The sequence below is a fragment of the Phyllostomus hastatus genome, unplaced genomic scaffold (assembly GCF_019186645.2).
Source record: "Phyllostomus hastatus isolate PE091 unplaced genomic scaffold, TTU_PhHast_1.1 phas_contig_2, whole genome shotgun sequence".
In the NCBI taxonomy this organism is placed as follows: domain Eukaryota; kingdom Metazoa; phylum Chordata; class Mammalia; order Chiroptera; family Phyllostomidae; genus Phyllostomus; species Phyllostomus hastatus.
In genome coordinates, this window is record NW_025333718.1 from 2,793,024 (window position 1) to 2,817,678 (window position 24,655).

The window sequence follows — 24,655 nt, forward strand, 5'->3', positions numbered from 1 at the left end:
CATGCTGATGTTGATCTCACTCAGTTCCTTGTAGTTCTTTATGAGCTCTTTGAGGTACTTTATAACCATTAATTTGAATTCTATATCTGATAGGTTGGTTACCTCCATTTCATTTATCTCTTTTAGTGGGAAGTCTTCCATTCCTTTTGATTGCATGTTCATTTTATGTGTCACCATTTTAGATGACTCTTTTTGTTTGTTTCTGTGTTTCCTGATGTTTCACTTTTTACCTGTCTTTGTAGGGTGAAATTGTATGGTAGGAATTCTGTGAAGTTCAGTGGTATCGTCTCTGATCTACTTAACAGGACACTGTAGGTTTCCCCTTTCTTCTGTTTGTGTGGGCTCTCTTGTTGTAGTTGGGTTTTTACTTTTTGGTGGTTCCTTTGTTGCTGGTTTTTTTCCTCCAGCAGGTATACTGATGTTCGCAGCTCCCTATTCTTATATGTGATCAGTGGCAGGGGTAAGCAAAATGGATTAAGCCACTTTTTATACATGGTGAAAGAGAGATAAGATTCTTGTTAGAGGGGAGGAGGATTGTGAGCTGAATCCAGAAAACAGTGTTTGCTGAGTGATAATGAGATATAGAGAGAGTAAAGGATAGAAAGTAGATGGATTGTGTTAGAGAATAGAATTAACCACAACAATACCAATGCTCAGGGTTAAAGTGAATGGGCTAAGATCATGGAGGGTTGCTGTGTAGTATGTACAATTATATGGAACAGCAATTATTTACAGTAGTACTGGAACAACAATAATTTGACAGGAAATATATGATTTGGCTAAACAGAATAGAAAGTACCTGATCAAGAGTTGGGTGTTATTGGAACATGAGTGACATGAAAGAAGGAAAATTAAAATACAATACAGAGAGAGAAGGAAAAACAGTCAAGCAATTCAATTAAACAGGGAAATAATTTTAGAAAAACCAAATATAAGAGATATAAAAAATACTAATAAAATTAAAGTGGTAAAAAGTAAGTGCATGCTAATAATAATACACATACACAATAAAATGCCTGCTCTGTGAGGACAGCACAGTGACATTGTGTCAGGTTTTTGGTTTTCAGGATTAGCCTTGTGCTTCCCCTTTTGATTTGTCTCTGGGCCCTTTGTAACTCTGTCTTATTGTCTCACTTGGAAGAAAAAAAAAGAAGAAAAAGAAGAAAAAGTGGGGGTGGGAAGAAAGATGATCAAAAAAGAAAAAAAAAGATAACAATAAGCCTCCTGCTGACTTTAAACCTGTTCAGTGAGTTCTTCTGGTCTTCCTAGATGCTACTGAAGAGGGGGCTGGGCTTCCTTTTTCTCTCTTCCTTTGGTTCTGAGAGGATGGGGACCAGGTTTGGGTTGCACTATTCACAGTTTCCTGGCCTCCACAGAGGTCTTCTGTGAGCTGCCAGGCTCAAATCAGCCACTCAGCTGCTCACAGCATGAGTCAATCTCTGGCGCTGAGCCCCAGACAAGTTAGGCACTTGGTGCCAGAGCTGTGGCAGCGGAGGCGGGGGGGGTGGTGACACAGTTCCCCTCCTCCACTCACTCTGGGTGCATGCAATGTGAGTCAGGCAGAGTGCAAAGTTCCCCACCTCTACTTACTCTGAGTGGGGGCAGTGCCAGACAGGTGGGGCACAAGGTTCAGCTCAGCTACTGTGTTTGGGCGCACTGTGCGAGACTAGGGGGACACACAGAGTTCCCTTCTGCCACTCCCTCTGGGCGAACGTAGCTAAAATCTTCTTTGGGGTGCGCTAGCCACTGCTGGAGAGTTCCTAACAAAGCAGCTGCCCGCTGTTCTTAACAACTGCCTTGCACAGCCCCACTTTTTCTGCTACTCTGGAGGCTATCCAAGTCTGGGTCTGACACGGCTCAACTCCTTTATCTCCAGGTACCCCCTGGCATCTCCATTTCTCTCGTGCCAGCATCCCCAGTCCCAGGGGGTGTGTACCGCCTCTGTGTGTCTCCCACTTCATCTCTAATTCCCCCAGCGACTTTCAGCACCTAGGTCCCTCCTAGTGCCAGGCTGCCCTCCCTGCTCTGGTAGGGGAAGGAGCTGGTGCTCTAACTCTCCTCCCCATATTGTGCAGCAGGCGCCGGGCTGGGGGCTAGAGCAGCCTTGGTCCTGGTATAGATCCCAGGAACATTACCATCCCAGCGCACTGTCCTCACTGCCTGTTTTTCAGTATCCTCTGCAATTTTTTTCCTCCAAGCTTCATGTAAACTGGGATTCCATTGGCTGTTCACTCTGTTTCTAGGTGTTCCAGCTTGGCACAAGGAAAAGTGGGCTCCACTCCCACCTACTTCACTGCCATCTTCCCCTCCTCTCATCTCCTTTTTTTAGGTTGCAGAGGTGAAAAATATTATTGATTTGAGACTTTTCTTTTCTAATACATGCATTTAATGACATTTTTCTGCCAGCACTGCATTAACTGTGGCCCATAAATTTTGATACATTGCATTTTCATTTACTTTCAATTAACTTTATTTTTAAAAAATTTTGCTTGAGATGGCCTCTTTGACCTCCCCATGTATTATTTAGACGTTTGTTATAAGTCTTATTGTTATCTTACTGGTTTTCTAGTTTGGTTGTATTATTGATTTTTTCTTTTTTGGCTGAAACTGTGTATTCTGCTATTGTTGTGTAGAGTGTTCTGTAAGTATGGATTAGATCCTGCTGGTTGATGGTGTTGAGTTTCAGCCTTGCTAAGATTCTGTCTAGTTGTATCAATTGTTCAGAAAGGAATGTTGAAGTCTTCAGCTATAATTGTGGATTTATATATTTCTGCTGTTGGGTTTTATCAGTTTTAGGCTCACATATTTTGCAACTGTGTTAGAACACATACATTTTGAATTATGTCTTCTTAATGGGTTAACTCTTTCATCGTCATATAACATCCCTTTCTGTCCCTGACAGTTTTCTTCATTTTCAGGTCCAGTCTCTGATACGACTAATATAGCCACTTATGCTTTCATTTAATTCATTATGTCTTCTTTCATTCTTTTAATTGGTCTGCTTACATTATTATATTTGAAATGAGGTTTTTTGTAGATAGCATATAGCTAGTTTATGTTCTTAATCAACTTAATCAATTTTAACTTGTCTGTTTTAATTGGTGTACCTAGGACATTTATGTTAGGGCTTCAGTCTATTTTTTGTTTGTTTGTTTGTTTATTGTTCTTTTTCGTCTGTTCTTCATTTCTTTGGTTTCTTTTACCTGCTTTCATCTGGGTTACTTAAACATTTTCTTAGAATTCCATTTTGATTTATCCTTACAGCTTGAGTGTATCTGTTTGTACAGCTTTTTTAGTAATTTTTCAAAGTATTACACCATATATAAGTAACTATTACCATCTAATGGTTTTGTCATTTTATTAGTTCATAGAAATCTTGCCTTCCTTTAACCTCCCCCCATAATTGTGTTAATACTCTTCTAGGTATATAGAGGACCAAATTAGCAGTATTACCATTTTTGCTTCATCTGTCAAACATGAAATTTGAGAAGGAAAGTCTGTTATACTTACCTGTATTTTGCTTATTGTTTCCTTTTTTTCTTCCTTTCTTGATTCCTGATGTTTCAGTAGTCTTTCTTTTATCATTTCATTTCTGTTTATAGAACTTCCCTTAGGTAGTCTTTCGAAGTAGGTCTGCTGATGACAGATTGTTTTAGTTTTTTCTTCATCCTATAATGTCCTGATTTTCCTTTCATCCCTGAAGGGTATTTTCACTAGATATCACATTCTGGGATGACTTGTCTTTTCTTGTACTTAAAAAATGTGCCAGTTCCTTTTAGATGACTTTCATGGTTTGTGATAAGAAACCCACTGTCATTTGAATTCCTTTCCCGAAATATGTTCATTTCTCTATCACTGCTTTCAATTTTTTTTCTTTTTTCTTTGGTTTTCATAAGTTTGGCTATGATGTGTCTTATTGATTTCTTTGGATTCATCCTGTTTCTGTTTTCTTACCTTCTTCAACCTTCGGATGTGATTTTTGGTCAAGTCTGGAAAGTTTACAGTCATTATTTCTTCAAGTATTTTTTTTAGCTCCATGTGATTTTTTTTTTCATTCAGGATTCTGATAGACATTATTGTTAGATCTTTTGTTATAGACCTTCAGTTCTTTGGCTCTGTTTATGTTTTTTCTCAGGTTTTTCTTCTGTTGTTCAGATTGGGTAATTTCTATTGTTTTATTTTCCAGTTAACTGGTTCTTTCCTGTCTTCCCTCCATACTGCTGTTAAAGGTATCCACTGAGTTTTTAATTTTGGTTATTGTATTTTCAGTTACAAAATTTCCTTTTGATTCTTCATTATTTTCATTAGTAAGACTATTTCGTTGATAAGTTTTCCAATTTGTACTTAAAAACATAATTTCTTATTTTATCATGGCTACTTTAAAATGATTGTCAGGTAATTCTAACATCTTTGTCATGTTGGTGTTAGTAACTGTTTTTTCATTCATTTTGATATCTTCCTAGTTTTTGATGTGATTAGTGAGTTTTTAATTGAAAACTGGACATTTTGATATTATGTTGTAAGATTCTGGGTCTTATTAAACATTTTGTTTTATCTGGCTTTCTTTGACATTGCTGTGGTGGAGGAAAGGGTGGGGAGGTACCTCCTCTTTATTTTCCAGTGAGGTAGAAGTCCAGATTCCCCACTAGCTCTTGATATTATCTAGGGGAGAGGGTCAGTTTTGGACCCTTACTAGATCTTCCTGATACCTCCTTAACTAGGAGGGCTAGCAGTGCTTCATTACAACTTCCCACATGGCCTTTACTGATACCTCATTATACTTTGCTGGTCTGGATTGGGGTTGGGCCACTTTGCTGATCTTGGTGGGGGTATTTGGCTGGCACATGGTTTTGTCTGAGTTTTTTTATCTTGCTATGCTACCATTTTCCTATTCTTTTGGCTAAAGAGAGCAGCCTTTTGTTGGGGCAGTTTGGCATTGTCAGGTTGCCAGCTTTCTCAGCTATAAGTCAAGGGAATATGAGGCATCAGACAACTCAAAGAACTAAACCTTTTGGAGTCATCTTATTTGTTTTCTGTATAATGTCTAGGGATTTATGTTGTTTTCAGAGCAGGAAGACTAGGGAAAAGTACTCCTATAGCCAGAAGTGTTTTATTTTTAAAAACTTGCTATATTTTGGGGTCAGTTATTCTTGACATATTTTGCACCCTACAAAATGTGGTTTAATGCCAATGTTTTAATTCAAATTCTGGTAAAGATGAATAACCCCAGTAGAAAAATCACGTACTATACTATGAATGAAAAAGTTAGTACCCATATGATTTCAGCAAAGATTTCAGCGATTGGGTGAAGCTTCAATAACCATCAAAAATGCTATTTTTTGTGTTTTTTTTTCCTCTTCTGTTTCACTTAAAGGCAAATAGTATCAATATGTTATCAAAAATAAAAAGTGTACTTCCCATTTTAAAGTATAGTATAAAGCATTATAGATACTTTTGAAATAAGCAAATTTCTCCTGATCTTATCATTCTAACACAATTATTCTAAGTAGAATTTTGAAATACTTTCTTCTATTATCTTTTTACAGAAAGGTTTTAAAACACATATGTGTTATCTTTTCCTAGATATTAAAAGCTATTGACAATATATTTAAATTAGATTGCAGTGCTTGTGCCCCTTACCACCCAATTATTTTTGGCCTTTGATCCCCATAAAATCTGAACAGAAATTCTAATTCTTGTTATTCATTTTCTAAGATCAAAACTGATTTGGGTACCAATTGGTCACAGATTTTGATAGAATGGGGAAACTTATCAAACTTGGTTTGGAATACTAGGTAATAATAAAGAAAAATATAAATTATTTGTATGTCTGGCAAAAGCATTCTCTCCTTCAGCAGTTTGGAATGATTTCCCTTTATTTTAGAGGTAGTTATATGCTATTATTTCTCTTTTGCATATTTTCTTCTTTTAGTTTATTTGCCATGTTAATAATTCTAGATTCTAACCAGTAATAAAATACTATAACCCAGTATTTTATTCTTCTGAAACTTAAACTTATCAAAATCATTGTGACATTTATAGTCATACTGAGCTCTAAGGTAGTGAGGGCATAGTCGATCACTTTATAAGCTAACACTGTAAGATATACCTGATAAGCCACTTAATACTAATGGTAGAGCAATGAACAGCCTGTAGAGTCTGTCTCTGTTACTTTGACCTCTCTGTACCAGAAATATCTCATGATCCTATCCTTTTAAACATTTTGAAATTGAATTTCACTTCTATTCCTCTAATTTTATTCTCAGCAAATTATTCTTTTCAACTTTCTAATTCTAGTAGACTGCCCATTTCTTTTAGAAAAATACATAGTCATAAGTAATTTTAAGTTGATTATAAATTATTACTTTGCAGGCTTGCATATTTTCAACTGTTTTATATTTTTAATTAGCAAGACATAGACATCTTTAGTTCATATGTTAGACTGTATTTAAAATTATATTTTCTGAACATAAGTATACTAAGATAATACATATTTTTAACAGCATTCAACTATGACATCAACACTGAGGAGACTGGGTGAAGACATATTCAAAGGAGTAGTAACTAAGGCAATTCAGGATAATTCTTCAGAGCATTCTATGGAGAATAAACCAAAGACAGCTGCTTTCTTTAGGAGTTCCAATTTGCCATTAAGATTTTTATCAACTTTAATTATTCTCAAAACAGTCACTCAAGGTAAGCTTTCAAATGTGCCTATGGTATAAATTTTCATAAACAACCAGAAGAGAATACTACATAATTAAGCAATGTTTTCATAGTCAAATATGTTTTACATTTCCAGAATGAGATTTTAAATTGTTTTATAATGGACCCTGGCTAGTGTGGCTCAGTGAGTTGAGTGCCAGTCTGTGAACCCAAAGGTCTCTGGTTTGATTCCAAGTCAGGGTACATGCTTGGGTTACAGGCCAGGTCCCCAGTTGTGGGTGTGCAAGATGCAACTGATTAATGTATCTCTTACACATCAGTGTTTCTCTCCCTCTTTTTATCCCTCCCTTCCCCTCTCTCTAAAAGTAAATAAAGTCTTAAAAATTGTTTTATAATGGTAGCATATTATAAAAACTACTTTTAGTTTTTAAATTTGAGACAATAGAAGCATCAGTTAAATTGTTGTCCCTCCCAGAACCTAAGTTGATTCTTTTGTAGCATGTTCTATAACAGCTTTGGCTTACCACTATTACTGCATTTACCATATAATATTGAGATTGCTCATTAATTATTTTCCACCAGAGCAGATGTAGGCAAGCTATAGCCCATTTGCCAAATCTGGCCCACTAGCTGTAAATAAAGTTTTCTTTGAACACATCCATGCTTATTTGTTGTCTATTGTCTATGACTACTTTTGGTGTACAACAGAGCTTAGTAGTTGGCAACAGAAACTTTATTTCCCCCAGAGCTCATAATATTGTTGTGTGGCCCCTTACAGAAAACTTTTCAATTCCTGTACTAGTTTTTAAGTTTCATGAGGGGAAAAAAAAATACCTTTATACTATTATGTCCCCTGGCACCTAGCATAGTACTTCACATATAATAGTGAATGGAAATCAATGAATTAAAAAATGTTTCAGTCAGGAACAGTGCTCCTGAGCTTGACTTGTACTGCATGCCCAGAGACTGAGAGGCTGATTTGAGTCTGGCATCTCATAGAGGACCTGGGCCAGAAGCTGGACAACTGCAAATATTGTGGCCCAGACCTGGTCCCCCTCCTCTCAAAACCGTAAGAAGGTAAAAAAGTGAAGCCCAGCCTTCTTCTTCCTGTGGCATCCAGGAAGACCAGCAGAACTCACTGCATGGGTTTAAAGTTAGCAGGAGACTTCTTTTTTTTGTTCCTCTCTCTTTTTTTTCCTTTTCTTTCTTTCTCCAAGTGAGACAATAAGACATGGAGTTATGAAAGGCCTGAACACTGATCCATAGGTGGAGCACAAGGCTAACCCCCAAAACTGAGAAACTGAAACAATTGTCACTTTGCTATCCTGTAGAGCTGGCATTTTATTGTTTGTGTGTATTATTATTATTATTTCATTATTTTTACATTTTATTTTATTAGCATTTTTTTATTTCTCTTCCTTATCTTTAGTTTTACTCATTTTATTTCTCTGTTTTATTGCATCATTTGACTGGTTTTCCTTATTTTCTCTATATTGTATTTTAATTTTCCTTCTTCACTTTGCCTGTGTTCCAATAACACATGACTGTTGATCAGGTACTTTCTATTCTGTTTAGCCAAATCATATATTTCCTGTCATATTATTGTTGTTCCAGTACTATTGTAAATAATTGTTGTTCCATACAATTGTACATACTACACAGCAACCCTCCATGATCTTAGCCCACTTCACTTCAATCCTGAGCATTATTATTATTCTGGTGAACTCTATTCTTTTTCATATTATGCTTCCTTTCTATCCTTTACTCTCACTATATCTCATCATCTAACCTTGCACAAGTGCTCTGTTTTCTGGATTCAGCTAACAATTCTCCTCCCCTCTAACAAGAGTCTTACCTCTCTTTCATCTTTTATAAAAAGTGGTTAGTTGGGTGAGATATCACAGTTAACAGCTATACTTATCCAAAGATAAGTATTCCTATATCTTCTCTACTTGCTGGTACTTTAAATCCCATAAAATACTCTCCGCTGTCTTAATCCATTTTGCCTACTCCCTGCCCTGATCACATACAAGAATAGGTGGGAGCTGTGAACATCAGTGTACCTGCTGGGGGAGAAAAACCACCAACAAACGAACCACCAAAAGGTAAAAACCCAAGTACAACAAGAGAGCCCACACAAACAGAAGAAAGGGCAAACCTAGAGCGTCTAGACAAGGAGATCAAAGAGACCGTCCCACTGAACCCTACTATAGGGTAGGAACTATTAATTCCTACCATAGAATTTCATCTTACAAAGACAGGCAGCAAAATGAAACATTAGGAAGCACAGAAACAAACAAAACAAGCGACCTAAAATGGGGAGAAAAAAAGAATATACAATCAAAAGGAATGGGAGACTCCCCACTAGAACAGCGAAATGAAATGGAGGTAAGCAAACTATCAGATGTAGAATTCAAAGTAATGGTTATGAAGATACTCAAAGAATTCACAGAAAACTGAAAGGAACTGAGTGAGAACTATAACAGTATGAAAAAGGAAATAGAAATTATAAACAGAAAACAGAAAAAAATGAAAAATAAGATCTCAGAAATAAAAAATACACTAGAAGGAATTACAAGCAGGCTGAATGTAGCAGAGGATCAAATCAGAGAACTAGAGGAAAAGGTAGAAAAAAAACACCAAGAAAGAGAAAGAAAAGGAAAAGAGACTCAGGAGAATGAAGAGGTGGTAAGGGAACTGCAAGACAACTTGAAAGGTAATAATATCCATAAAACAGTGGAAAGAGAAGAGGAGGACCAAGGAATAGAAAACCTGTTTGAAAGAGTAATGATAGAAAACTTCCCTAATTTGATGAGAGAAAAGGCCAGACAAATCCAGGAAACAGAGAATCCCAATCAAGAGAAACCCGAAGAGGCCCACTTCAAGACACATCAAAATTAAAATGACAAAATTCCAAGACAAAGAGAGAATTTAAAGGCAGGAAGTGAGAAACAGGAAGTCACATACAAGGGAGCCCCAGTAAGACTGGCAGCTGACTTCTCAATGGAAACATTCCAAGACAGAGGGAATGGCAAGAAATATTCCCAGTATTGAAAACCAAAGGTCTGCAAGCAAGACTACTCTATCCAGCAAGGCCCACAATTAAAATGGAAGGCCAAATAAGGATCTTCCCAGACAAAAGAAGTCTAAAAGACTATACCTCCCACAAACCAGCTATGCAAGAGATGCTAAAGGGACTGCTTTAAGAAAAGGAAGGGGGGAGAGAGAGAGAGAGAGGAACACAGGTACGAAAAAATGGCAATGAATAAGTACCTATCAATAATAACCTTAAATGTAAATGGATTGAAAGCTCCAATCAAAAGACATAGAGTAGCTGAGTGGATGAGAAATCATGACTCGCACATATGCTTCTTACAGGAGACCCACCTCAGAGCAAAATACCTACACAGACTGAATGTGAAGGCCTGGTAAAATATTCCAAGCAAATGGACAGGGGAAAAAAGCTGGGGTTATAATACTCACATCAGACAAAATAGACTTCAAAAAAAAAGGGCCAGAGAGACCAAGAAGGTCGCTTCATGATACTCAAGGGAGGAATCCATCAAGAAGACATCAACATTGCAAATATATATATGCACCCAACATAGGAGCACCGAAATACATAAAGAAAATCTTGAAGGACGTCAAGAAAGATGTTGATAGCAACACAATTATCATAGGGGATGTCAACACCCCACTGTCAAAAATGGACAGATCTTCCAAACAAAATATCAACAAAGATATTGTGGCATTCAATAATGCCCTAAATCAAATGGACTTAACTGATATATATATAGAGCCTTTCTGCCCAATAAGCAAAATACACATTCTTTTCAAGTGTGCATGGAACATTTTCAAAGATAGACCACATAATAGAACACAAAAGAAGCCTCAATAAATTCAAGAAAATTGAAATCATATGAAGCATTTTTTTGAACCACAAGGGACTGAAGCTAGAAACCAACCTCAAGGAAAAAAATCACAAAAACACTCAAATTCATGGAGATTGAATAGCATGCTATTAAACAATGAATGGGTTAAGAATGAAATCAAGGAAGAAATACAAAAGTTTCTGGAAATAAATCAGAATGAAGTAACAATAACCCAAAACTTATGGGACACAGTGAAGGCAGTCCTGAGGGAGAAGTTCATACTGATACGGGCCTACCTAAAAAAGATAGAAACATTTCAATAAAAAGTCTAACCCTACACCTACAAGAACTGGAGGAACAACAACAAAGACAGCCCAGAGCAAGTAGAGGGAAGGAAGTAACCAAGATCAGAGCAGAATTAAATGACATAGACACTAAAAGCACAATTCTAAGGATCAATGAATCCTGGAGTTGGTTCTTTGAAAAGATAAACAAAATTGACAAGCCTTGAGGTAGACTTAGCAAGAAGAAAGGAGAGAGGACCCAAATAAACAAAATCAGAAATGAAAGAGGAGAGATTACAGCTGCTATCACAGTTGTAAGAAGTCATTGTAAGAAATGACTACAAAGAACTATATGCCAAGAATTTTGAAAAACTAGGTGAAATGGATACATTTATGGAAAAATATAGTCTTCCAAAACTCAATGAAGAAGAATCAAAAAGCCTGAACAGACCAATAACAGCTGACAAAATTGAGGCAGTAATCAACACTCCCAATACACAGAAGCCCTGGACCACTGAGTTTCGCAGGAGAATTCTACAAAGCATTTAAGGAAGAGCTAACCCTTGTACTTCACAAACTATTCCCAAAAATTCAAGAACACGGGAAACTCCCAATATTTTTCTATGAAGCCAGCATAATCCTAATCCCGAAACCAGATAAAGATGCAACAAGGAAAGAAAACTTGAGGTCAATACTGCTGATGAACATAGGCGTTAAAATCCTCAACAAAATTTTGGCAAACCTCATCTAGCAATACATTAAAAAATCATATATCATGATTCAGTTGGATTCATCTCAGGATGCAAGAATGGTACAATATTTGCAAATAAATAAATGCAATACATCACATAAACAAAAGTAAAGAACAAAATCACACGATCCTATCAATAGATGCAGAAAAAGCATTTGATAAGGTACAGCACCCATTATGATAACACTTAGCAAAGTAGGAGTAGAGGGAGCATTCCTCAACATAATAAAGTCCACATTAGGAGAGACCTATGGCCAACATCATACTCAATGGACAAAAACTAAAAAGTTTCCCATAAAGATGAGGAATAAGACAAGTTTGTCCACTTTCACCACCTCTTCAACATAGTATTGGAAGTCATAGCCACAGCAATGAGACAAAAAAAGAAATAAAGTGCATCCAAATTGAAAAAGAGGAAACAAAACTGTTATTGTTTGCAGATGACATGACAGTGTATATAGAAAATCCTATAGACTCCACCAAAAATCTGCTTGACCTAATAAATAAATTTGGCAAAACAGTGGGATACAAAGTCAATATTCAGAAATCAAAGGCATTTTGTATACCAACAATGGAATATCAGAAAGAGAAATCAGGAAAAAAAATCCCATTTGATATAGAAACAAGATAAAATATCTAGGAATATACCTAACCATGGAAGTAAAAGACCTATACTTAGAAAATTACACAACACTGAGGAAAGAAATTAATGAAGACACAAACAAATGGCAACATATACTTATTCACAGAGTAGAATAATTAACATAATCAGAATGTCCATACCATCCAAAGCAATTTATACATTAAATGCAATACCTATTGAAATACCAATGGCATATTTTACAGATATGAAACAAACACTTCAAAAATTTATATGGAACAATATATGACCCTGAATAGCTGCTGCAATTTTGAGAAAGAGGATCAGAGTAGGAGGGATCACAATACCTGATCTCAAACTGTATTATAAAGCCACTGCAATCAAAACAGCCTGGTACTGGCATAAAAATGGACACATGGACCAATGGAACAGAATAGAGAGCCCAGAAGTAAACCCAAGTCTCTATGGTCACGTAATATTTTACAAAGGGGGAAGCAGCATAAAATGGAGCAAAAATATCCTCTTCAATAAATGGTGTTGGGAGATCTGGACAGCTACATGCAAAAAAAACAAAAAAAGGTGAAACTCAAGCACCAACTTACACCATACACAAAAATAAATTCAATGTGGATAAAAGACATAAATATAAGTAATGACACCATAAAAGTCCTCCAGGAGAATATAGGCAGGAAAATCTCAGATATTCCACGCAGCAACATTTCCACTGATATATCCTCTAGAGCAAGGAACATAAAGAATAAGCAAATGGGGTCTCATCAAAATAAAAAGCTTCTGCACAGCTAAAGAAAACAGAATTAAAATGAAAAGAGAACCTACCATATGGGAAACATATTTTCCAAGGATACCTCAGACAAGGGTTTGATCTCCAAAATATATAAAGATCTCAAATGACTTCATGCTGGAAAGACAAAAAGCCCCACAAAAACCCCCACCACAAACCCAATTAAAAAATGGGCAAAGGACTTGAACAGACACTTCTCCAAGGAGGACATAGAGAGGGTCTAGATTATATGAAAAGATGCTCTTCATCACTAGCCATCAGAGAGATGCAAATTAAAACCACAGTGAGATATTACTTCACACCAGTGAGAATGGCCATCATAAACAAAACAACAAATAGCAAGTGTTGGAAGGGGTTCCTTGTTAAGGAAACAGAACCCTAGTGCACTACTGCTGGGATTGCAGACTGGTGCAGCCATTATGGAAAACAGTATGGAATTTCTTCAGAAAACAAACAATTGAATTGCCTTTTGACCCCACAATTCCACTGCTAGGATAATATCCTAAGAACCTTGAAAAACTAATCCAAAATAACCTGTGCACCCCAGTGTTCATAACAGCACAGTTTACAGTGGGGAAGTTGTAGATGCAACATAAGTGTGCGTCAGTAAATGAGTGAATGAAAAAAGTATGGTACAGTCGTCCCTCACTATATTGTGGTTCACTTATTGCGGCTTCACTGTATCACGGGTTACAGTCATCCCTCCCTTTATCGCAGTTCACTTATTGTGGCTTCACTGTATCGCGGAGCCACAGTAAGTGAACCTCGATATAGTGAGGGATGACTGTATACTTCACTGGTGAGTACCCATATAGAATTTTATATGTTGTTAAAATTACATAGGTTTAAGCGTGTAGAAAGTGTTTAAGAACATATGAAGTGTTTATAAGTATGTGAGAAAGCTTAATAAGAGTGTGGGAAAGGTTTATAGGAGTGTTGGAAGAGTTTATAAAGCCTTAAAATATATGTAAATAATAAAATAAATATAATGCTGCTACTTTGAGGATTTTCATCTATCGCGGGGATCTCTAGAACATAACTCCCATGATAGGTGAGGGATCCCTGTACATTTACAAAATGGAGTTCTACGTAACAGAGAATGAAGTAGCTCCTGCCCTTTGCGACAGACAGCATGGATGGAATTGGAGACCATTATGCTAAGTGAAATAAGCCAGGCAGTGAAAGGCAAATACCATATGATCTCATCTTTAACAGGAACCTAATCAACAAAACTAGCAAGCAAAATATAACCAAAGATATTGAAATTAAGAACATAGTGACAATAACCTGAGGGGTGGCGGGAAGGGATAATGGGGGAAAAGGGCTAAGGGTGTTCAGGAATATGTACAAAGGACACATGAACAAAACCAAAGAAGGATAGGACCAAGGTTGGGGAGTGGGGATGGCTGGAGTGGCGGGGGAAGGGTACGGGTAAAATGAAGACAACTGTGCTTGAACAACAATTAATTTAAAAAATTAGTTAAAACATTAGCAAACATCAGAATGATGTGATTATCATATTTTGCCACTTATAATTGCTCCTTTTTATAATACATGACCACAGTTTTGTGTGTATTTTTTTTAAAGATTTTTTATTTATTCACTTTTAGAGAAGGAAGGGAGGGAGACAGAGAGAAACATCAATGTGCGGTTGCTGGGGGTTATGGCCTGCAACCCAGGCAAGTTTTGTGTGTATTATACATGGGATTATTATACCCATTATTATACCCATTATGTAATCATTATATCCATGTATGGTGCACATCCTTATTTTTCTGCAAAAATTTGAGTAAAAATGTGCATTATATATGGCAAAATACAGTAACTGAAAAGGTATTGGATATCTTATTAAAAATCTAAATGATAAATTTGAAAGTATTTAAATGTGTTTAAAAATTTACAGATTGTCTTACGGAATACCAAATAACCACCCTCCATGAAAACACCCTCTCCCAATTTTTGTAATTGATGATGTTAATAAAGGGACAATTTGGTTCTCCAAATTATAAAACCACCCCCATCTGTAATGAATTTTTGTTGAATTCATTTTTTTGGTAACTTTTTTTCCCAAAAATCTTTGGTAAAATACTAACAGCTGCTAAATCTAAATGGAAGTAGTATAACATGAGTGTCTTTTATATCATTTTTTTCTATTTGCTCTGTTTGAAAAATTCAGAATTCTACTTGAAATTTAAAAAATTTTTACTAGAAGCTCTGATAGATTTAAAACTGTGCCAACTTCTATGGGAAGTATGAGCGAGAGTATATGAAATTTCTAGAGGGTTTTGTTGTTCATCCTAGCAGTCTGTCTCATAGAAAAGCCGCTCTGTGGGCTAAATAATAGATGTGACTCAAGAAGAACAGGGAGCTGTTGTGGTCTGTAGTTAAAAATGTTGGAGAAATCTGGGTATAACTAAAATTTAATATTTCCTTACTTTAATGTCCTAGTGCATATAATGAATCTCTGAAACTTGAATATAGTGTATGCAGCATTTCCCAAACTTACTTAACCTCCCAAACCCGTTTACTCCCTTACAGAACTAATTTTCTGAGTAAGAAAAGTCTTATTCAGAAAAGTCTGTCTTAGAGTTTATGAAGTGCCTTTGTAATACCTTATGAAGATTCACATTACCACAAGGAATAGTTTTCCTGTCCCTTTACTGCAGGGAGAGAACATGTATCAATAGGATTGCAATTTTACCCATTTAGAGCAGTGCAACTTTATCCTCCTTTGCATCTTCACTGACAAATGAGAATGGCTCCATTCCTAGCAATCCAGACAGTGGGTTTTGGACCAATCAAACTGTCAGGTTTCAGATCCTCATTTGCATGGGAAAGGGCCATTTGCGGGGGCTGGTGTAAGAGCTCCTCTCTTTATAAGTCAGCTTCCCCTCTTTCTCAGGAGAGCACTTTTGTTTTCCCTTCATGACTCTTCCCAAGCTGGAGCAGCAACATCAGAGCTGCATTTGTCTCTCAGTAGTGGAGTGGAGCAGAGCTGTAACAGGAAGGCTGCTTATTCACTGTTGAGCTGATCTACAGCTGAGCTGTTTCACAATTGAGCTGTTTGCACTGAATAAACTCTTGCCCCTCCCTATGCCAAATTAGGGACTCCTGTTGACCAAGGTGACCTTAGGTTGACAATATATAGATCTGTAAGATAAGACCTGGTTTTTAATGAATGGATAGTGCAAATAGATGGTTCATATAAGAATCAACATAGAAATACTTGGTGTGAATTTGATATCATAATGCTAAATTCTTTATTATCTCTGAAGATTATTAATCCCCCTATTACTGGTGATTAGTTTACAGAGGTTAGATGATTGTGCCACAGCCACACCACCAGTGTTTGACAATGCAGTCCAGCTCAGCTCTCTCCATATGTAAAGCCCATACTCTTGACCCTACTATATGACTTCCTAAGAGCATGTACTTCCTGAGGTAATAATAATAATAACAACAACAAACACATCTGGGATGGGAGTAAAAGGCAGAACACTGTACTTGAACAACAATTAATAAAATTAACAAACACAGCACGTAATATGTTGTAGGCTAAGCACTATATATACTCACTTAATCCTTTTACATGAGTATTACTAATATCTCAGTTTTACAAATGAGGAAATAGAGGCATGGAGAGATTAAGCCTATATTCTTAATCACTATACCATGCTGAATCTCTGAAATAAAATTTAACCCTCAGATATAAACTCATATTTATGACAATTACAAAAGGAAAACGATCAAATATAATGTAACATTGAGATGAAATGTACAATTTTTATTATATTGTAAATTATAATCACTTTTTGAGGTATTGTATTTTGCCGTGTATAATGAGCACTTTTTTTGCCTAAATTTTGGAGGGAAAAATAAGGATGCACGTTATACATAGGTAGTACTTGAAATACTTTGTATTTGTTCTTGTGCTTTTAAGTAATTTGTTACATAAAATTTATTGTACCATAATATGTTAAAAAATAGGAGTTCCAGCCAAGATGGAGGTATAGGCAGAAATGCTTCTCTTCCTCGCACAACCAAAAGAAGGATAACAACCAATTTAAAAACAAAGAACAACCAGAAGTGCCAGGAAATCAAACCACATGGAACTCTGACAACCAAGGAGTTAAAGAAACATTCATGTAGACCAGTAGGAAGGCCAGAGATGGACAGACAGGCAGCTGAGTGGAGAGGACATGTGGCAAGGTGGCAGACTGCGTGGGTGAGGCAGGACTGGCTGAACAGGAAACTAAAGAGTTTCAAAATCTCTAGCTGTAAAATACTGTGGGGGTTGCGACGGTGGGAGAAACTCTCAGTCTCACAGAAGAGTTTGTCTGAAAGTGGGGCTAGAACAGAGCAAGCAAGTGGCATTGTTCCCTTTCTGACCTCCCCCCAGACAGCATGACAATGCAGCAAAGAGGGTAGCCCTGCCCTGACAAATACCTAAGGATCTGCTCTCTTACAGCATAACAAGTGTGCCAAGACAAAGAAATGTGGCCCAAATGAAAGAACAGATTAAAACTCCAGAAAAAGAGCTAAGTGACAAGGAAATAGACAACCTATCTGATGCAGTGTTCCGAACACTGGTAATTAGGATGCTCATAGAACTGATGAGCTTGGTCACAAAATGAAGGAAGAAATGAAAGCTACCCAAAGTGAAATAAAGCAAAATATACATGGAACCAACAGTGAAGGGAAGGAAACCAAGACTCAAATCAATGATTTGGAACAAATGGGTGTAATAAGCATCCAACAAGAACAGAATGAAGAAATAAGAACTGAAAAAAAAAATGAGGAGAAGCTGAGGAACCTCTGGGACAACTTTAAGTGCTCCAACATCTGATCATAGGAGTGCCAGAAGGAGAAGAACAAGAGCAAAAAATTGAAAACTTATCTGAACAAATAATGAAGGAAAACTTCCCCAATCTGGTGAAGGAAACAGACTTCCAGGAAGACCAGGGAGCCCAGAGAGTCCCAAAGAAATTGGACCCAAGGAGGAACACACCAAGGGTCATCATAATTAAGTTACCCAAGATGAAAGATAAGGAAAGAACCTTAAAAGCCACATGAGGGAAGGAGAGAGTTACCTATAAAGGAGTACCCATACGACTATCAGCTCATTTCTCAAAAGAAACCTTGCAGGCAAGAAGAGGCTGGAAAGAAATATTTGAAGTCATGAAAGGCAAGAACCTACATCCAAGATTATCCAGCAAATATATCATTTTGGGTGGCAGATAAAGTGCTTCCCAGATAAAGTCAAGTTAAAGGACTTCATCATTACCAAACCCTTATTATATGAAACGTTAAAGGAGGACTTTATCTAAGAAATACAAGAAGGTCAAATACTATGAACAGTAAAATGACAACAAACTCATAACTATCAATAACTGAACCTAAAAAACAAAAACAATAACTAAACAAACAACTAGAACAGGAAGAGAATCAGAGAAATGGAGATTACATAGAGGATTATCAGTGGGGAGGGTGTGGGGAAGAATTGGGGGGAGGTACAGGGAAGTAAAAGCAAATTGGAAGGTACAAAATAGGCAGAGGGAGGTTAAACATAGTAAAGGAAACAGAGAAGCTAAAGAACTTACATGTATGAACCATGGACATGAACTAAGGGTGGGGGTAATGCTAGAGGGTCAGTGGGTACAGGTTGGAGGGTCGATAAAGAGGAGGAAAATATTGGAAAAACTCATGGCATAATCAATAAAATATACTTAAAAATAATCACAAAATAAATGCTAAAATTCCTTTGTAATATAGAAAATATCAGTGACCAGAGGGGAGAGGGGAGGGAATTTCAGGGGAGAATGGGAAGGGCTTACAGGAACAAATATAAAGGACACATGGACAAAAACTAGTGGGGGTGTGGAAATGGGAGGGAGGTGGGGAGGGATGGGTGGGATGGGCTGGAATGGGAGTAAAGGACAGAAAACTGTACTTGAACAATGATTAAAACAATGTACAAGGTATTTCCTTAAAAATTATAAATATATTAAAAGTTGAATTAAAAATTTAAAATAATTTTTTCCCTGAAAATTTGGGTCAAAAATGTGGATGTACATGATACACAGTAGCTCATTATACATGCCAGAATACCATATAACCTTTAATAAGATTTATTATAAGGAAATAATTCAGATGGGAAAAAAATTAAAAGCTGTTAATTTGCTGTTTGTAATAATGATTAAGAATAAATAACAAATTCACAACTGGAATAGTGAAGGAAATGAACATTAAGTGATTTATGGCACTGTTGCTGGCATATTTCCAATCATTCACTTTGCTATTTGAAATATATGCCCCTCAATAACATTACATGGTAGATGGACGTATTGTCATTTTTACAGAAGATCAGACTGATGGTCAGAGAAATGTAAGGGATCCATATTTCTTGACCCCAAATAAGCAGACCCTTAACAATATCAGGAGGACAGTACAATGTTATATGTCATTAACAGTCACAAGTATGTAGATTGGGAATCAGTGTGAAAACATTTTGTTTAATAAAACCTTCGATGTGTATACATATGATCTATGTAAAGATGATAAAAGTCAAGAGTTTTATCTCAGAATTTTTGGGGGGATAACTTTGTTTTTAAATTAAAATGTACTCTTTTTAACATGTGTATATCTGGGGGAATAGCACTAGTGCTCAGGAAATGACTTAAAGCTTTCCGTGAAAAGAAATCTTTAGATTTTCCAAACTGTCACCTGATTTAAGGCATCAAAGCTGGTGCTGATATTGACATACTTCCCAATAGTCTGGCTTTTGTTAGTGTGAATGGATTTTCGACTGATCTTCTGATAAGTGACATGGACGATTAACAGAATCTCAGCTGATATAAATTTTTGAAGCCAAAGACAACAGGTATTTTCCACACCTGTATAAGAGAATATAAGATGTGGTTGAGGGTGAGACTCTCAGTCAGCCAGCTGGAAGGAAGAAACCACCAAAGAATGACATAGCAACAACACAAACCCATTTATAACAGGAGAGCTTGCATGAATGGCATAAGGGGCATCGCAACAGCATTCAGCTCAGGAGATGAAGGAGAGTGCATCACTGAATCCCACAGTTCTACCACAGAAGGCCACCCCACGAAGACAGGGAATCAATGTAGATCAATCTAATATGCAGGAAAAAAACAAGAAGAGTCACCTAAAATGGGAGAAAAAGAAACACCAAAATGAAAGCAAACAAGGAATCCCCAGAAAGAATGCTAAATGAAATTGAGACAAGCAATCTGTCAGACACAGAGTTGAAAATAATGGTAATAATGATGCTCAAAGAGCTCAGTGAGACCTCCAAGGAATTCCTTATGGAAACTACAAGGAAGTTATTGAGAACTAGGTCAACATGAAAAGGACATAGAAACCATGAATGGTTTCTAGAAGCCAGGAGGAAATGAAGAATACAATATCTGAAATGAAGACTACATTAGAAGGAATTAAAAGCACGCTAGATCAAGCAGAGAATCAAATCAGTGATTTGGAAGGCAAGGTAGAAAAAAACACGCAGACAAAGCAATAAAATGAAAAAAGCACTAAAAAATGGGCAAATATAGTTTCAGGGAGGTGCAGACAACATGAAACATAACAATATTAGTATCATAGGGATACCAGAATAAGAAGAGGAGCGAGACATAGAAAACCTGTTTGAAAAAGTAATGACAGAAAATTCCCCTACCTTGGTGAGGGAAAAACTCACACAAGTCCAGGAGGCACAGAGGGTCCCAATCAAGATTAACCCAAAGATGCCCAATCCAAGATACATCGAAATTAAACTGACAAAATTTTAAGACAAAGAGGAGATCTTAAAGGTAGAAAGGAAAAAACAGCTAGTAACATACAAGGGAGGTCTAATAAGGCTAACAGCTGACTTCTCAACAGAAACACTACAAGCCAGAAGGGAATGGCAAGAAGTATTTCAAGTAATGAAAAGCAAAGGCCTGCAACCAAGACTACTCTACTCAGCAAGGCTCTCAGTTAAAATGCAAGTTGAAATAAAGAGCTTCTTAGACCAAAAAAAAAAAAATGCTAAAAGTGTATATCTCCACTAAACCAGCATTGCAAGAGATGCTAAAAGATCTGTTTTAAGAAGATGAAGAAAAAGAGACAGTGAGAGGAACACAGGTAAAAGGGGAAAGCTGGCAATGAGTAAGTACCTATCAATAATAACTTTAATGTAAATGGATTAAATTTCTCAATCAAAAGACATAGGATAGCTGAATGGGTAAGAAAACATGACCCACATATATGCTATCTAGAAGAGACCAACCTCAGAACAGAAGATCAACATAGGTTGAAAGTGAAAGGATGGAAAAAAAATATTCCAAGCAAACAGACATGAAAAAAAAAGCTGGGGTAGCAACAGTTATATCAGACAAAATAGACTTCAAACCAATTGCCATAGTAAGAGATAAATAAGTTCACTACATAATTCTTTAGGGCATAGTCCAACAAGAGAATATAACCCTTTTAAACGTATATTTACCCAACATTGGGCACCTAAATACATAAGGAAAATCTTGGAGGACTTCAAGAAGAACATGAACAACAACACAGTCATTGTGGGGGATTTTACACTTCACTGTCAACCATGGATAGATCTTCCAAACAAAGAACCAATTAGGGCATTGTGGCATTGAACAACACTCTAGATCAAATGGAGTTGGTTGATATATAGAAAACCTTTTACCCCAAAGAAGAAAAATACACATTTTTTTTCATATGCACATGGAACATTTTCAAAGGAACATTTTGAACATTTTCAAACCCTAACAGGACACAAAACAAGCCTGCACACATTCAGGAAAATTGTAGTCATAACAAGCACCTTTTTGGATCACAATACTTGAAACTAGAAACTAACCACAGAGAAAAAACTCAAAAACATTCAAATTCATGGAGACTGAATTATGTGTTATTAAGTAATGAATGGATTAACAATGAGATCAAGGAAGAAATAAAAAAGTGAAAACAAATGTAAGTGAGCACCCAACAACACAAAACCTTTGGGATACAGTAAAGGCAGTCCTGAGGGGGAAGTTCATAGCAATACAGGCCTACCTAAAGATGATAAAAAAATTCAAATGAGCAACCAATCCTACATCTACAAGAACTAGAACAACAACAAACAAAGCCCAGAGTAAGTAGAAAGAAGGAAATATTATCACAGTAGAATTAAATGGCATTGAGGGTAAAAAAACAAAGGATCAATATTCTAGGAGCTGGTTATTTGAAAAGATAAACAAAATTGACACACCTTTCACCAGAGTCATCAAGAAAAAAAGAGAGGACCCAAATAAATAAACACAGAAACAAAAGAGAAGTTACAACCTATACTACAGAAATACAAAGTATTGGAAGAAATTACTATGAACAACTATATGCCAAAGAAAGTGGACAATCTGGGGAAAAAGATGAAGTTTTAGAAATACACAATCTACCCAAACTGAATCAGAAAGAAGCAGAAAGCCTGAAGAGAGCACTAACAACTACTGAAATTCAAGCAGTAACAAAAAACTCCTGGCACACAAAATCTCTGGACCAGATGACTTTACAGATGAATTTTACCAAACATTTAGGGAAGCGCTATCCCCTATTCTTCTCAAACTATTCCAAAAAATTCAAGAACAGGGAAGACTTCCAAACAATTTTTATGAGGCCAATATTATCCTAATTTCAAAAACAGGTAAAGAAAAGAACAAAAAGTAGAGGGCAATATCTCTGATAAACATAGATGCTAAAATCTTCATCAAATATTGTCAATCCAGATCCAGCAATACATTAAAAAGATTATACACCATGATCAAGTGGCATTCATCCCAGGGATGCAGGGATGGTACAGTATATGCAAGTCAATAAATATAATACACCACTTAAAAAATGGAATACAAAACCTACATGATCATAACAACAGATGCAGAAAAAGCATTTGATAAAATCCAGCACAAATTTATGATACAAACACTCATCAAAGTGGGAGTAGAGGGAGCATAATTCAACATAATAGCCATATATGAGAAACCTGCAGCTAACATTATACTCAATGGGAAAAAGCTAAAAACTTTCCCATTATGATCAGGAACAAGACAAGGATGTCTGATTTCACCACTTCTATTAACATAGTACTGGAAGTCCTAGCCACATCAATCAGATAAAAAAGAGATATAAAAGGTATCCAAATTGGAAAGGAGGCAGTAAAACTGTCAGTGTTTGCAGATGACATTATATTATACATAGAAAATCCTATGGTCACCACCAAAACACTATTTGACCTAGTAAGTGAATTTGGCAAAATGGCAGGGTACAAAGTCAATATTCAGAAATTGAAGGCATTTTTTTTTGCATGCCAACAATGACATATCAGAAAGAGAAAATATAAAAATCTCTTTTACTATAGCACCAAGAAAATAATGTACCTAGGAATAAACTTAATAGAGGAGTTAAAAGGCCTGTAGTTGGGAAACTATAGCACACTGAAGAAAGAAATTGAGGAAGATACAAATAAATGTAAGCATATACCGTGTTCATGGATTGGAAGAATTAACATTATCAAAATGTTCATATTCAAAGCAATTTATAGATTCAATGCAATTTCTTTTTTAAAGATTTTATTTATTTATTTTTAGAGAGGGAAGGGAGGGAGGTAGAGAGAGAGAGAGAGAGAAACATCAATGTGTGGTTGCTGGGGGTTATGGCCTGCAACCCAGGCATGTACCCTGGCTGGGAATTGTACCTGCGATGCTTTGGTTCGCAGCCTGCGCTCTATCCACTGAGCTACGCCAGCCAGGAATGCAATTTCTATTAAAATACCAATGGCATGTTTCACCCATCTAGAACAAATATTTCAAAAATATATATGGAACCATAAACTACCCCAAATAGCCTCAGCATTATTGAGAAAGTAGAGCAAAGTAGGAGGGATCACAATACTTGATATCAAACTATACTCCAAAGCCACTGTAATGAAAACAGTGTGGTACTGGCCTAAGAACAGACACATAGTTCAGCCCTGGCTGGTGTGGCTCAGTGGATTAAGCACTGGCCTGTGAACCAAAGGGTCACCAGTTCAGTTCCCTGTCAGAGCCCATGCCTGGGTGGCATGCCAGGTCCCTGGTGGTGGATATGTGAGAGACAACCACACATTTGAAGTTTCTCTCCCTCTCTTTCTTCCCCCCTTCCCCTCTGTCTAAAAATGCATAAAATCTTAAAAAAAAAAGACATGTAGTTCAATGGAATAGAATAGATACCCCAGAAATAAACCCATGTCTTCTGTGGCCAATTAATACTTGACATAGTAGTCATGAACATACAATGGACTAAAATTAGCCTCTTTAATAAATGGTGTTAGCAGAATTGGATTGGTACATGCAAAAAAAAAATGAGAGTACACCACCAACTGACACCATACACAAAAATAAACTCAAGGTATATAAAAGACTTAAATATAAGTCATAACACCATGAAAGTCCTAGAGGAAACCATAGGCAATAAAATTTCAAATATCTCACATAGCAATATTTTTGCCAATATATATTCTTTGGCAAGAAAAATAAAGGAAAAAGTGGTACATCAAATTAAAAAGCTTCTGCAAGGCTAAAGAAACATCATCAAAATGAAAAGGAAACCAATTATGTGGGAGAACATATTTGCCAATAATAC

General features: G+C 36.5%; 1 protein-coding gene across 13 annotated transcripts in view; it reads left to right on the plus strand.

The window, feature by feature from the left end:
* The window catches only part of CCDC138 (coiled-coil domain containing 138), a 142,497-nt gene that overhangs the window by 88,476 nt on the left and 29,366 nt on the right, over positions 1 to 24,655 (plus strand). For all 13 annotated transcript variants that reach the window (XM_045835217.1, XM_045835230.1, XM_045835225.1 and 10 more), the window contains one exon: positions 6,504 to 6,696. In XM_045835217.1, the coding sequence (XP_045691173.1) occupies positions 6,504 to 6,696 (193 nt within the window). The remainder of the gene's footprint in view (positions 1 to 6,503; positions 6,697 to 24,655) is intronic.